This window comes from Suricata suricatta, chromosome 5, assembly GCF_006229205.1.
Source record: "Suricata suricatta isolate VVHF042 chromosome 5, meerkat_22Aug2017_6uvM2_HiC, whole genome shotgun sequence".
Lineage (NCBI taxonomy): Eukaryota > Metazoa > Chordata > Mammalia > Carnivora > Herpestidae > Suricata > Suricata suricatta.
This window is the reverse complement of record NC_043704.1, coordinates 16744324-16760241: the sequence shown is the minus strand read 5'-3', so window position 1 is coordinate 16760241 and position 15918 is coordinate 16744324. Positions and strand designations below refer to the sequence as shown.

The window sequence follows — 15918 nt, the reverse complement described above, 5'->3', positions numbered from 1 at the left end:
GTAGCTGGGTTATACTGGGCAAGATGTTTGTTTTCTCTTTGATTCAGCTTCCTTATTTATACAATGAAAACAATAGAATCCTTTTCAAAGAGGGGTTTTGTGAACCATACAATGGATACATGTAAGCCAGCACAATGCCTGGCACATAGTAAGTTTCTCTATTTCTTTAAAATAACATTGTATAGGGGCACCTGGTGGTTCAGTCTGTTAAGTGTCCAACTTTGGCTGAGGTCATGATCTCACTGTTTGTGAGTTCAAGCCCCATGTTGGGCTCGGTGCTGACAGCTCTGAGCCTGGAGCCTGCTTTTGATTCTGTGTCTCCCTCCCCCCCTCTCTCTCTGGCCCTCCCCTGCTCATGCTCTGTCTCTCTCTCTAGAAAATAAACAAACATTTAAAAAAATAATATTGTATGGGGCGCCTAGGTGGTTCAGTCGGTTAGGTGTCTGATTTTTGGTTTTGGCTCAGGTCATGATGTCATGATTTCATGAATTTGAGCCCCACATTGGGCTCTAGGCTGGCAGCACAGGATCTGCTTGGGATTTGCTCTTTTTTTCTCTTCTGTCCTTCCCCCACTCACGCTGTCTCTCTCTTTCTCTCAAAATAAATAAACTTAAAAAATAACACTGTATGTCACTGAAAATATTTTAAACCTATGGAACTTACTGATATGTGTTTTGGGGTTTTTTGTTTGTTTTTGTTTTTGGATGGAAGAGAGGAATAGTGGAGGTTAATGCTCCTTTAAATATTATCTATTGTATGCCCTTCTATCCACCAACTCCTTGTTTCTATCAGTGTTTTGTTAAAGTACATTCTATACATGTTTAATACATAGATTTTTCAATGCTTATTTTATTTATTTCAGCCAGCTCATAGTATGTGTGAAAGTTTATGTAGTAATAGGCTTTACAACAGCTTGCATCTCGCCTCTGAAGGATAGGTGCTCAAGCATACGAAAAAAATGAAAATTAGCCACAGTTCTTTGCCACTTAAAAAAATTATCTCTATGCATCTGAACCCATTTACAGTGAGTCACTATGATGATAAGTCTGATAGGAAAATTCACTTACGAATGGATCTATGGTAATAAACTGTGTTAGTGCCATTTATGCCATTCTGAACACCTTCCCAAGATAAAGTGATGCATGTGTGTGCAGAGGTCACGTGTGTGTGCGTGCATGTGTGCTTGTGTGCATGCACCCACACGTGCATGTAACTTTTGTAGAGGAAAGGAAAGTGAGAAACAAGTTCATCTACTAGAAATGGTGAGTGAAACTTCAGCTAGCACTGTAACTCTCCCAGTTTTAGAAGCAGAGAAGGATTTGCTTCATTTTTCTTAATGTTTATTTAATTTTGAGAGAGAGAGAGAGACAGACATACAGACAGAGCATAAGCCAGAGAAGGTCAGAGAGAGAGGGAGACACAGAATCTGAAGCAGGCTTCAGGCTCTGAGCTGTCAGCACAGAGCCCGAAGTGGGGCTGGAACTCACAGAGCCCCGAGATCATGACCTGAGCTGAAGTTGGATGCCTAACTGACTGAGCCACCTAGGCGCCCCGATATGCTTATTTCTTTTTTCTATTTTTTTAATGTTTATTTAATTTTGAGAGAGAGCGCAATGGAAAGACAGAGCATGAACAGGGAAGGAGCAGAGAGAGAGAGAGGGAGAGAGACACAGAATTCAAAGCAGACTCTGGGCTCTGATTTGTCAGCAAAGAGCCTGACGTGGGGCTCAAACTCACAGACCAGGAGATCATGCCCTGCGCTGAAGTTGGATGCTTAACTGACTGAGCCACCCAGGTGCCCCTGATTTGGTTATTTCTTTTGCTGAAAGTTATTCTTCTTTTCCATTCCTTTTGAGACTGTGGTGTGACCCTAGTGAGCACCCCTGTCCTTCTCTTTTCCTGCCTTCTTTTGCTTTCATTTACATTCATCTTTGGCTTGATTTCTTTTTAATAATTGCATGCCACCTCCTTTGGATTAATCCTTAATATTCGGTTTCTTGGTTCTAGTGTGAACCTGAACGTAAATTATTCTTCTCTCCTGACACCTTTATCCTTATATTGCAAATATTCCCCTGGAACGGATGGGAGGAGCTAAACAAGTTCTTGTTTTGCACTTAAGTTAACTGCCTCATAAAAAAAAATAGTCTAAGGGTGGGGAGTGATTTCTTTTAAGTTATATAAGAGCAGTGTGCTAAAATTTGATTTGGGTTTATGATATTGCAATGACCACGGCTAAGCTGACTGGGATTGGCTTTCACACTGGCTGCAAATGTGGCACCAGATTGTGAATATCAGACTGATTTTTCATTGTATATTTAACATTTATGCATTCTGTGTTTTCATTCATTTAGAAGAACTTGGAGTGCATACGTTTATATCTTACATTTTGTACAGGTTTCTGTCTTTAGTTTATTGGTCTCCTTATTTAAAGACACTTGAAGTGATTTGTGACATTGTCTAATAAATGTTCACATTATGTGTTGAAGAAAGATACAGATACTATTTGTGTCATTTTATAGTTGTAAAATCTTTCATTTTATATAGATCTGCTTTAACTTGAAAGTAAGATCTAATTTGAAGCCTTTTTGTTAAGACTATTTTTAGTAAAACAGACTGAGTTTTAAAGAAATATAGAAATCAAGGAACAGGTTACTGAGAAATGATGAGATTGTTGTAGCTGCTATGTTCTTGATTTGGTCGAATTACTATCATAGTCTGGAGGCAGTGTCTCAATGATTTTTTTTTCTTTTTAACAAGATGGTCTAAACATTCAGATCTTTAACATTTTTCAACTCTGACATCCAATATGGGAGCAAACCTAAAATTTTCAAAATATCAGCAAACTTTTTAAGGAATAAGAACAGAATCCTATTCATACATTTGCTACCTTAAGACTTTGGAAAGTCTGGTCACCTTTCTGCAGAAGGGTTTTGTGTCTTCACAGGATAATTAGTGATTTAAGAGTAGAGATCAAGCTTCAGTGATCCCTCACTAATTAAGGAAGGAGGAGGGAGCTTGTTGGAGATACAACTACACCATTTTTGTGTGAAATTCTTGCATCCCAGAACTCAGAATTTGGCTACCATTTACTCTGGTTTTATCAGTTTTCTGGGTTCATTCAGAATCCCTGGGCCATCTCTCATGCAGCCACCCTTGAATTAAAAAAAGCTGTGTCTGAGACGTTACGAGACAGCCATCATATTAGCCTCCAGAATAATGATTGTGATTAATTGTGCCTGAAAGCTAATGAGGAAGCTGATTCTCATCTCCTGAGTCTGTGTTTTAATGTCGTGTTTTCACCATTTCTGTCCTTTTCCTTCTCATCTCCTGTGTTTTATCTTTTTTTGCTCCCACACTTGGGACTTGGGGCCAATATCTTTGCTGTCTCAGATCTTAGATGTAAGCTAATTCTCTGCATGAGTGCATATCCCAGAATTTCCTGTTTTCTAATCTGAGCTCCTATAAACCATAAACATACACCTATGGGGGACATAGGATTACTCAATGACACCAGAGACATGAGCATCATCTTTCTAGGGTTCATTTTTATTTAAAAGTTTTATTTAGAAAAACTTTTCTTCCATTAAAATAAATGTAAGTATATTGTGGAATGGATATATATATGGGTGTATATATATATATATAATTCATTTTTAAGAAATCATTAATAAATTTTTCACTACGGGTGGCTGCCCAAGCCTTTCCAAAGTCTTGGGGGTATTAGGTCCTTCTCCTCTAACATTAGGAATAATTTCATGGAAAACTTTGAAAAGTGAGCTTAACACCGAAGCAATGTTTCGTTTTGTTATTAATCCATGTGCTTTTCCAAATCTTCTGAATCTGAACCCTTTTTCCCACTTTTAAAGTTATAGCAAGAGCTTTTATATGCATTGCCTTCAGGGTAGGGATGACATAGAAAGAAAAAAAAAAAGTAAAATTTTGCAGCTTTGAGTTCTTAAATAGATTTTTGTGGATCTATAGAAGCCACTGCAGTCTTTGAAGCTATTAATTACAACAGCCAGGTGTTTGAAAGAAGGAAAAAGAAGGCCCTTTGAATTGTAAAAGTCTGCCTTCAAGCCTTCAGGGCCCAGCCCATGGGACTGTGGTTGGGGTCTGAAGCTAGGACTGTTCTGTGTCTGTGTTCAAGGAGAATCATCCAGCCAGGGGCCGGGAGAGCCTAGATACTGAGTAATACCAGAGAAGGAGCCCCTCACTTGCAACTTTTGGGGCCAAACTTCTATGGGGTGAGATTAGGCAAGTAGATGTGGGGACAGCTTAGTAGATGAAGGGACCTGAAAACCCAAGGAAATTGTGCCCACTCTCTGTCCCATATTCAGAGGAAGCAGTCATTAGAGTGCAGAAATATCATCAGAGCTGACCATCAGGCCAGTTGGCGACTGTCTCCCATGGCCCCTTAAGGGTGCTCCAGAGCAGCTGAAACTTCCCCTAATCCAAGAGGACATGAAAGTTGCTGATGAGTTTGGAGAGATGGCTGCAGAGTGGCCCACCCAAGCACTATGACTAGACAACAGAAAGTTGTTTCTGCCATGAGGATAAGCTTCAGGTGGGCAGGACATATCTGAAATGAGCAACCCTCCTTGCTTAAAAATGGCAGAAATGTGGGTTTCCAATGCAATCCAAAGTACCCACAGTGCCTTTCTCCTGTCTGGAGTCACTGTCAGAGGCCATCATGACTTTCTTCTCTGCCCTTCTGGCTTCCTTCTGGCTTCCCTACATCTCCTAAGTCTGCCTCAGCCCCTTGTGCAAGCTCAGAGCCTGCACATTTCCTCTGATACTAGACTCATATGTACCTGAGCAGGCCTCCATGCCGAGGCCTGAGAAGGTCCTATGAAAACTGACTTTCCATTACCACATGAAGAAGAGAGCCAGACAATCCTTTTCACAACTCAGAGACAGAGTTAGGGCTATAAATATAAACTTCCAAGAAATTCCTGGCATGCTCCTTCTCATGTAGAGAATGGTCTAGGACTTGAGGTAAAATTGAACCTGATGGAGGGTTTTAGTGGTCCACAGTGTATATGTGAACTACCACGGAGTCCTTGTGGTACTAGCTTATGCCCACATGTAGTGGACATACATTTTTTCTCAAGCTATAAGCTTAAAGGTTCCAATTCACTAGTGGATGTTGTCAACTCAAGGTAACTCACTCTTGGTTTAAAATTAAGTTTCTTTTGGTTAATGGTTCAGTTAATATGAATCTCTCCCCGCCTTCTTTCTCCTTCTCTTTTTTCCCAGGTGCATCAGGGCTTGGGAGAATTTAATGGAGGATCTGGGCATTGGTGATGGTGGGAGTAGCTGCTCCATGGCCACCCTCTGTTCTTTGGCTTCCACTGGAATTGGCATCCTAGGAGGCCTTGGGTACGGTACTCTCTCTGCTGAGTCCTCTGAGTGCTTGTGGCCCCATTATGGTCTTCATGTTAGGTCTACACATTGAGTCTTTTCCACTCCAACTTCAACTCTTTCAATCCACTGGTTCTCTTAGCCCTTTTGCAAGGCTCTTCATTGGGAAGTGCCATGGAGTTTTCACTGCTCTCCTTGAGATGCTCTGGGACTGAACAGGACTCTATGAAGCTGTTCATAGGTTCATGGCCTATATATTTTTATTGCACCATTCTGGAGACAGTTGGATGTAAGATTTCTCTCAAGGTTTTCCATCTCCTGGACTATACCCTGTGAACCCCCAAATGGCCTTGTCTGTTCAAGATCCTCCAGACTTCTGAGGTTTCTATTTTCTTGTCCTCAAGGTGGAACTTGGCTCATAGATGGCCATGAAGCCTTCTCTCAGGGATTCTGGTACCACTAAACTAATTACTACCCTCCCATTCTTCCTTCCTTTCCTAGTGGTCAAAAGCTGGTCAGGGATAGGAACATGAGGGAGGAAATGATCATTTTGTGTATTTCCACAACCTCAGGCCTCCGGGTTTTGGCTCTTGTTAATGAGAGACAAACTTTTTGAATAACAACAACTAACCTATTCAACACAACACCTGGTTCTTAAGACTGAAAGCCGTGGTTTTCAAGATTTTTGTCTATACCAGAAATCAGTCAAGTCTACTTAAAACTAAAAAGTTAGGAGTTTGATTCATCTGTGGTTTGGAAGAAGTAGAAACCTTGATGCTTAAGGGTGGAGGAGGATAAGGGTAAAAACAATGGAAAATAAAAGCACATCAAACTTTTTCTTTGTTTCCCTTTGTTTTTCTTTAGCAAAATTACTGAAGTTCTACTTACCTAATAGTTTTCCCCAAGCCCTCCAGTCCCATTGATTCCCCCTCTTTTGAATTGTGATTGAGAATATAACCCATTCCATAGCTATGAATAACTTCTAGCTACATGTTTTGTTTTGCTTGTTGTTTTGTTTTGTTTTTGTTTTACCTACTCTGTAGGCTCATCAAAGTCAAGAATGATTCTACTTTTGTAGCTCTCCCTGTGTTTGTAACACTTTGGTTATGATTGGATGAGAGCTTTTTCACTCTTTGATGCCATGATGGCTAGTTTTCTCTTTATCCAGAGTAGACCATTCCATCCTGCAGCACTGACAGGAAAAGGTAATTCTGTTTATGGCAATAAAAATTGAATATGTTCAAGGTAACTGCACAATCATATTTATATTTGTATTTGGTATTTGGCCAAGCTTTTCTTTTTTGTCTTGCTTCTCTCTTTTTTTATTTCATACCCACTTTCTATCAAACTTAAAAAAATACTGTGGTTGCAGAGAACTTTAAGTATCACCTTTTCAGGGTGCCTGGGTGGCTTAGTCAGTTATGTTTCTGACTCTGGATTTTGGCTCAGGTCATGATCTCATGGTTTGTAGGTTTGAGCCCCACACTGAGCTCGTGCTGGCAGCAAGGAGCCTGCTTGGGATTCTCTTTCACCCTCTCTATCTGCTCCTCCTCCACTTGCTCTCTCTGTCTCTTTCTCAAAATAAATAAATAAAATTAAAAAATATATGTATATAATCCCTTCTTTTCACAGATGGGGAGATGGAGAATAAGAGAAAGACAATGACTTGCCCAAAGTCACAAAGCCATTCAGCAGCAGCACAGGATCCTGAATTCTTGGCTTGTGACTACCAGGTCATGTTTCCATTGAGCTATTTACACCATTTAGAATTTGTTTGATTTAGAAGACACTGCCATTGTACGCTGGAAAAGTTATTTCTAAATGGATGTTAATTGCTTCCTGGCTTTTCTGTGAATTGATGAATGTTTGGGTTTCCAGGCAAAGGAAAACCTCTTTGTACAATTACAGAAATAACCTGATTGAGATTTCTCCAAATCCCTTGCTAAATGAACAGTAGTTTCTTAGTTCTTACGGTTGGTAAGGACTAGGTAATCAGGGCAACATTCTTTTTTTTTTTAATTGACAAATCTGCATATTTGAAGTCTAAGCACTTCACTTAAAAAATTGGGCAGAAAGAAAGTCCTGCCAATTTCAGCTTAATAGATACAGGAACAACAGTAACTTTATTACATCACTCAGGTCTTACTCATTACTTTTGTGTGTATCTGGAAGTGTACGTTGAAGCATGTAGACATGACGGTGTTGCACAATTTGGCCAATTAGCCCCATTTGGGTTGACGACTACAAAGCTCAGATACTGCAGCATGTGTAACCACACAGAACATTTGGGTTTCTATCACCAAAATGTTCTTATCTGGGCAAATAGAATTTCTCTGAAAACTTAAAGGAGAATCCCATTTTCCATGATATCAGTCTCTATGGAGAGGATTTTGAAAGCAAAAATGATTTTAGTATGCTTGTGCATCTGGACATAAAATTCCATAACTGTGGGAAGCATAATGAGATGGTTCCTAAAGGCAAGTTAAAACTGCAGCATCACACACAAATTTTTCATTATCTATAAGAGTTAATTAATAATGCCATTTGGCACAGTCAGATGTGCAGAAAATAGTCTGAGAAGCAGGAATGCTTTGCTTTCCTTTTGCTTTTCAAGGCTGTTCAGGCTACTTTTAAGTTGATTGCTGGGAAATAGACCTTATAGTATAAAGGGTCATGGGTCTGGAAACTAATTGGGATTCATTGTTTTGCTGCTTTGGCATGGATGGCTCATATAGAACATAATATAATGGTAGTCAAGTATAGTGAGGTATTTGGAAATAATGTTGGGGAAGGATAGGTTTATAACTAGATAATCCAGCTGACTTTCCTAAGGGCATGATCTACCCAACAGGTGTCCTCAGGTAGTTACAGTTTCGCTGGAAAAAATCTAAAATAATTCAACTTCTAATTTTAGTCTAAGACAAAATAAACTTTATTTTTTTCCTTATTGCAATGGGTTATCAACAGGCTTGTCAGGAACTGGATTAGACAACGTTATACACTCTATAGTTGTCGATGCACTGTTCAATCTTTTCAAATACCTCTCTGCTCTCTTGCTAACTTTAAACAGTATTCCTCAAAGTATAAGCCACAGATAAACTGCCAATGTTAATAAAATCTCACTCTCACCACTTAACTTGAAGTCAAATTGCTGTGTTCCATCTAGCTTTAAAGAAAACTCATGCTTACCAACAGTTTTAAAATAAAACAGCTGTATTTAAGATTGTTAGGGGAAAAGAACTTATGTCAGGAAAGCTATTTTTAAAAAACTCCTTGTACTGCAGATCATCTTCATAAAAACTCATGTACATGACCTAATTTTGGAGAAAACTGCTATATTGAAGCTAATTGTTTCATGAAAACTATTGTGCACAACTAATTTTAAGCATTCATTTTCAGATTTTGTTAAAAAGTACCAATTCCTGGATTACACTCACTAAGAAGCAGTCTTTGGGTATAAAACCTATAATTCATATTTTAAATAATTTCCACAGGTGATTCTGAGGTACACCAAAGTCTGAGACCTAATGACAAAAAAAAAATAGAGTTTGGAAATTTTTCTTTTGTGGTCAAGCTTCTCATTTTCTAAATTTCACTTAAAAAGCAATGGCCCCTGGTGGGTCAGTGTGGCTTTAGCAACCATTTATTTACTTGATGTCAAGAATTGGTGGTCTAGGGCATGTATAAAAGGAAAAAGAAGGGTAAGGAACCCTGGTTTCTGACATGAATAGAAGTTCTTCAAGGGAAAAAAGGGCACAGAGACCAATTAAACTACCTATTTGATCATTTTGAGTAGGCCTAACACCTATAGCTAAACATGAAGGTTATCAATTGAATATAATAAAATTTTTACCTCAAAGATGTGCAGTTTCTTTTTGAATTCTCTCTAGAAAAGATCTATTGAATATCGAATGCCAAATATTTGCAGTATACCTTGTTTTAAAATTAGTGGTTGTACCTCTGAAATCAATCAATAGATTGATTCATAGATGAACCATCGGATGCCAGTCACACACATAAGATTATGCTGTAGATCACTACGACACAATAGAATCACTGGCTACCTTAAAAAACTATTGTCCTGCCTGCATTCCAGACTAATCAAATTAGAATTTCTAGAGATGAGGTTCATAACTTCTACTAGACCCTCATATGTTGCCAGTTTGGGTCCTTCTCTAGGGTGCAGTAAATTTGTCCTTGATTATTAATGCTTGTGTGAGGAAAAGTAGTTTTAGAGAGAGTCTGATCCTGTAAATTGGAAAAACTCTTTTCCAAATGGACTCTGTGTTAAGATACATGATAAATTGTACTTACTGGCCACAGGACCAGATAGCAATACCTAATTTCTCAATAAAGAACTAACATCTGTTAACCAATATCTGTTTACAGGAACCTTATAAATAATCTTATTTTCTATACCATTATATAATTTCATTTAATTATCAAAACAAATATAGGTCAACAAATTATCTTCAATTTACAAAGGAAGAAACTAAGACTCAGAGAAATTAAAAACTACCTGCAATAGTTTACTGAATGGCAGCTCTGTGCCAGGCATGGTTGACATGTTCTGCACAAGAACACTGGATGAGATACATATCATGCCAGTGTTCCCTGAGTATGATCTGTAGAGCAATGATCTGTCAAGATGCTTTGGGGGAAAAACAGATTTCTGTTATCTAATAAGTTTGGGAAATCCTGAATACTTTTCAGTCTTGTTGAGAATTCTCAATGCATTATATATAACATATTAAACACACTGAGATATCATGCTGTAAAGAAAAGTTTAGAGTAGTGTTCTGTGGGTTCCTTGATCAGGAACATCCAATTTGAATGGGACCTTATGTCTGAGAAATTATTTTGCAGTATTACCTACTAAGAAACCAAGGCTCTGAGAAATGCAGTCACTTGTCTGCTGTCATTCAGCATGTGGCTGTACTGGAACCTGCACCTAAGTTTGGTTGATTTTGAAAATTCTCTTATGATTTTAAATTCTAGGACTCAGGCTGCTGACTGCCTATCTCTCTGTTAGTAAAGCAGAAATAAAATTGTTGAATGGATTAAGTGTAATGCTGTATCATTTCAAAACATTTTGAAAACTGTGAAATAAGATATAAATATCAGAAATAGGTAGTATACAGCTTAAAGTGGCACACAAATATTAATTTTATCCAAAACTCTGAATTACACTTTTAAAGGAGAGTCTCTGTAGAAAAGCAGATGTTGTTATTACTAGCCCCTTGGTCATCTATATTTCATCAATCACCTTTGAACTTTTTGGGGAGCATCTTTGATTTATTAAATAGTTCTTGGGAAGATAAACTTATGTAATTTGTGGTTTCCACATATAGAGTCAATAAATTTGGAATAATAAAATACCCCGACGTGTAACTCTATTGATTATGAGGATGTAAACTCTGACCTAGGACAAAGTATGTTGCTGTCACTTCAATAACCATAAATAAATGTTAGTGTAATTTAAAGATGTTTTCTTAAAACCACATTTATTTAAAGAAGAAAGCAAGACTGAGAAAATCAGGGCAAGAGTCAACTTTCCTAAACACGTGTAACTGAAGAAATATAGTGTTGACTGGAGATACCTGTGGTACAAAAACTGGAACCCATTTAAAGCTAAGCAAAGAGAAGGCAAAATGTTATCTGATTGCACAGATGGCTTATCTTTACTTCTGAGAAATATGTTTTGGGAGCCAACTTCACATGTCAAAAGGTAATTCCATTAAGAAGAACAAAGACCAACTGATCCCATGCTGAGGGAAGATGAAAGGCATCTTCAATTCCCCTACTCACTGTGAAGAGGAAAAGAAGCTCCGAGGGCCTGCAGATCTCCTCCATCACAACAAATTAAGTATGCAATTGGTTTTCTATGTCACCAAGCTGAGTTAGACTGGGAATTATTTACAGCATTTTGAATGCAGGTGGAAAATAAATCTAGAGATCTGTAACTAATGTGTATGGAAATTCCTTCCTCTATTTATTTTCTCCTCCTTGCCCTTCTCCCTGGCATACTTGGAATGAATTGATAATGACAAAGTGTCCAGAGAAATGAGTGTGAAAGTGCTAATGCTCAGAAAAGATTGCTATGAGAACAACCACTCTATCCTGAGTGAGTGGGAAGGGAATAAAACAACATCTTGTGAAAAGATGTTCGTCAATACCTAGTGAGAGTAAGTAAGTGGAACATAGAAGAAGATGCTATGTGTTAGTTTCTAGTTTAGGACTTTGTCTGGAACTTGCAAGAAATAGTCTGCAGCATGAAAAAGAATCACAATTCTTTAGAGATTCTGAGCATACTACAATCTGAACCTAGAGATGGTTGTCAGGTAAATGTTAGGTAAGAACTTGATGTTAATGAAAAATCATTTTCAATCGTGTTTTGCCTTTCTGAGTGAAGTGCAGTGTAGCTAATGCTCTTCTGTGATGCCAGAGGGTTCAAGTTGAGTTTCCATTTTCTGGATCACGTTTTTCAATTTTTAAAATCGAAGACACCTGGAGTCTTTGTGTAAATAATACATTTTAAATAGTAGACTAAATTTGAGTTGAACATCAACATTGTTATGGAGTTACTACCAAAAGTTAGGGTTTTGGGTAGCTTGAATGAATGTGTGGATCTACACAGAACAGAAGGGACAGGGAGAGGGAAAGAGGAGTTAAAAAAAAAAGGCCTACAAAGATGAAAAGAATTCCACAATATTAGCATTTTTTTGTGCTTTGCACTGTTGAAAGTCTACATCTACTTTTTCTCATGAAGAAAGACTTGCTTATTTTTAATGCATGAATATAGAACTAAGGTAGCCATTCGCTTGATGGTATAGCAGATTCTAGAAAATACACATATATTGAAGTTTATATGCCCCCTAATACATCTCAGTTTCAACACAGAATGCACATCTGTTTTCAGTGCATTGAATTCAATATCTAGAGTCCATGAGTTTTGCTACCTTGAATGGATAAAGAATTATGGCTATTTATGCTTAATAGATACAGATATCATTAACAACACCAATTAGCAGAAACAATTTCTACTGGGCACACTTATTTTTTTTTTAACTGATTACACAGTGTGAACTGAGGACTGTGTCCGAATCCCTCTCTCCTCTCGAATTAATTTGCCACATTCTAAATCCGTAGATAAAGTGGTTCCAGAAGTGGAGTTGGTTGGATGGGTTTGTTTACACTTCAGTCCATAAAAGAAACAAAAAGCCTTGCATGCAAAAAGAAATGAGAAAAAAATATAGAAAAAAATGAATAAATCAGAAGCAAAAATGAGTGTTTAAATGAAAATTTAAATCAAATGAAGCTGGCAATTATGAGAAGCACATTAAAAGCATAACATATACAAGCTTTTATTTTTCAAATTAGTTGCATAAAACAAGACACCTCAAGAGCAAATTGAAAGTTAAAACAAAGCAGAACAGTCCATTTTCCCTTTTAAGTAAAGAAAGTTTTCTCTAACAAAATCTAAGAAAGGGTGTTTAATTCTCACAATTGCCTTGTAATTTGGGGAAAATTTTCATGATAAAATGAGGTTATAATCATTCATCCCCAGCTTTGGGAGCTTAAGGAGAATTTCCACTTAAAGGAGGTGGGACTGGTGTGAAATTATTCATCAGAGCTGGCTACATAACTGTGAGGCCCAATGCAAAGTAAAAATATGGAAACCCTTGTTTAAAAATGATTAATAATTTCAAGACAGTGACAGCTGAGCATTAAACTAGCCCTGTCACTAATAATAGTTTATAGTCTCAAAATTCTAACAATAATTTTAAATTGAATGGGTGGTCTGATGTACTACGATGGACATGATCTTTGTAGTTTGTGGATTCTAGTATGCTTATGAAGGAATTATCTTTAATACCATCATCTTATACAGAATGGTAGAAGCTCCTTGTGTGATTTATATCAAAAATAAAAGCGACAGGCAAAAATGATTGACTGTTGAAATCAACTATAATCCTAAATACAATTTGGAAAAATAAAGTCTCTAATATATTTCAACATCATTCTGTATTATTTATGATATTCTTGGCCAAGAAATTGATGAATTATCCTTTTACAAATCATGTTTTGGGAGACATAAATGCTCCGTTTCAAAAAACTGCAATTATATCTCTATGTAAATTGCTTTGCATTAGTACATGTGGTCGGCATCCATACTTCAAGAAAAGATGGTAACATTTCTCTTGAAGATCTTTTTATATCTTTTCCAATTTTAGATTTATTTCTTGCCTGCTTTATCGAGGATTTCTATCTTAAGAGCAAATAACTGTTCAAGAAATTAACTGGGTTTGGAATTTCTGCACTGCCATTTCAAATAGTGCTAATTGGATTTAGTATATAAGGCGCTTCCTTCTTCTCATGAATAAATGATGGTGCTGCAGTGCCAGCAGCACCTGGCAGGGATTCAATCGCTCTTTGCTCTAACTCAGAAATGGCTCTTCTGGGCATCTAATTCAATAGACTGTTACAAAAAGGGCAGGCATCTTTAAAACCCCCAAACTAAAGACAGATAACACAAACTAAAAACTACCTAATCCTAGAAAGAGATGACTCACCTGTTCAATATCATTGTTCTTCCGTGATTTGTATATAAATTCTCCAATGGCTACAAATACAGAAAGGACCAGTCCAGCAGCCAGAACAATGAAGATGCCCCCAATATTTTCTACTCCCAGAGCACTGGCCTCTTTATTGTCTTCCTCTGGGCAGCCATTTCCCCGCCACCACTTTTCTTTCATCATATGCAGTTTGCCCTCTTCTTGTAGTTGAAGGATAGCAATAGTGATTTTATCTCGGTAAGGAGAGCCTGTAAGGAATGTCATTTGGATATTGGTCACCAAAAGGTTGAAGATGTCAAGAAGGATTATTGTCTTAAAGGTAACTACTTTACGGCTGTTGGGAAATCCCAATCCACAAATTGATTAGGAAAGGGCATGCAAGTTGAATTCTATATTTTGAAAGCTCAACATAATTGGAGAATGGATAGCTGACATAGTGAGAATAACTCTTGCCCAGGCTGTCTGTTCCTTTTAAATAAGGAAAAACTGAGCTGGGAATTCTGTGACAAACCTCTGCTTCTGGTGAGATTTTCATAAATCTCTCCCCACGTTGGGGGATTTTGTTGTTCAGATTCTATTTTTTCTCAGTTGTTTAATGTTGGGACAGTCTGGCTAGATGAACACCTGTGCCATCTTGTCTTCTTGCTAGGGCAGCAGCTAGACACTTCCCACTCTTCCTTACATTTAATTCAGTATGGTGACATGATCAGTTTCTAGCTATTAGGAGCTGAAGTGACATAGGACTGTTTCCAGTCCTATCTCACATTCTCCCAATGTGATTCTCTAGTCTCTCTCTCCTTTTGCCCTAATACAGTAGGAAGGAAAGGACACCAAGTAACTAGAGGGAGTGGAACCGCCGATTGGAAGGAGTTTGGGTCCTGGGATGACTGCATGAAGCAGTCTCTCTTTCAATCCACATCTGACCATGACGAGGTCTGGAAACATTTACTGTGCAAGCCTTTTGAAAATAAAAAATGTTGGTTATAGTAATCAGTCCATACTGACTAATACACTCAGTAATATGCCATTAAGATTAGTTTTGGGATACTTTAAAGGTTCTACAAAATTCAGTTAGGTTTAGAAAACTTTCAAGGACTTTATTGGTATTTTTTATACTCAGTCTTTTAGGAATGTCATCAAAATTTTAATTATGGTAGGGTTAGACAGTACTGACATCTGTTTGTAGCCACAGCTTGTCCAGTACTGGATTCCTATGCCAATTAACGCAAAGTAAGAGATTAAGAGATGGTAAGATGCTAAAAGCTCTCATCACAAGGAAAAAAACTTGTAACTATGTGAAATGATGTATGTTAATGAAACTTAGTTATTACTTACTTATTACTTATTTTGTAATATATACATATCAAACCATTATGTTATACACTTTAGACTTACACAATGTTATATGTCAACTAGATTTCAGTAAAACCAGAAAAAAATTAAAAAAAAAAAAGATGGTAAGATTCGTTTACTCAATTTCTCCTTGAATGCTAAGAATTTTTGTTAGTATTTCTTCTACTCAGAAGGAAGGTAGTACACCTTGGCTTTTTCTGTTCGCAAACTTTAAAGTTTATTTTTGGCAGAAATAAAAAAAAGGCAAAAGATAAAATAGCAAGTTGAAAAATGTGTCATTTTAGAAGCAGAAGAGATCCTAGAAATCATATAGTCCAGTCCATGTATTTTAGACTTGAAGAAACTTAAGATGTGAAAGTATGAGTAAAAGTACTAGTTACTGGCAGAGGCAAGAATTTAGCTCCTTTCCTCTTATTTCTTACCTAGTGTTATTTCCATGAAAGCTGCTTCCTCTACTCCACAGCCTGCCCCTCTTCCTGCCTTCAACCTCCACATACACAAACCTTATGTTCCATGGCGTGTTTTATGTTGGAAAGCAGAAGGTTCACATTGCAGCATTTGTCATTTTTCTTTCTTTCCTCCCCAGACTTCCTAAAGTCATTGTCAGTAGTCAAAATCAAGTTTAAAA

At 37.5% G+C, this 15918-nt stretch overlaps 1 protein-coding gene across 5 annotated transcripts in view; it reads right to left on the bottom strand.

Annotated features, from left to right (window-relative positions):
- The window catches only part of GRIK1 (glutamate ionotropic receptor kainate type subunit 1), a 375366-nt gene that overhangs the window by 3561 nt on the left and 355887 nt on the right, over positions 1–15918 (bottom strand). For 4 of the 5 annotated variants that reach the window (XM_029939072.1, XM_029939074.1, XM_029939073.1 and 1 more), the window contains one exon: positions 13935–14185. In XM_029939072.1, the coding sequence (XP_029794932.1) occupies positions 13935–14185 (251 nt within the window). Of the gene's footprint in view, positions 1–12433; positions 12584–13934; positions 14186–15918 lie in introns of those variants that run through there. The other variant, XM_029939076.1, reaches the window with a different exon arrangement.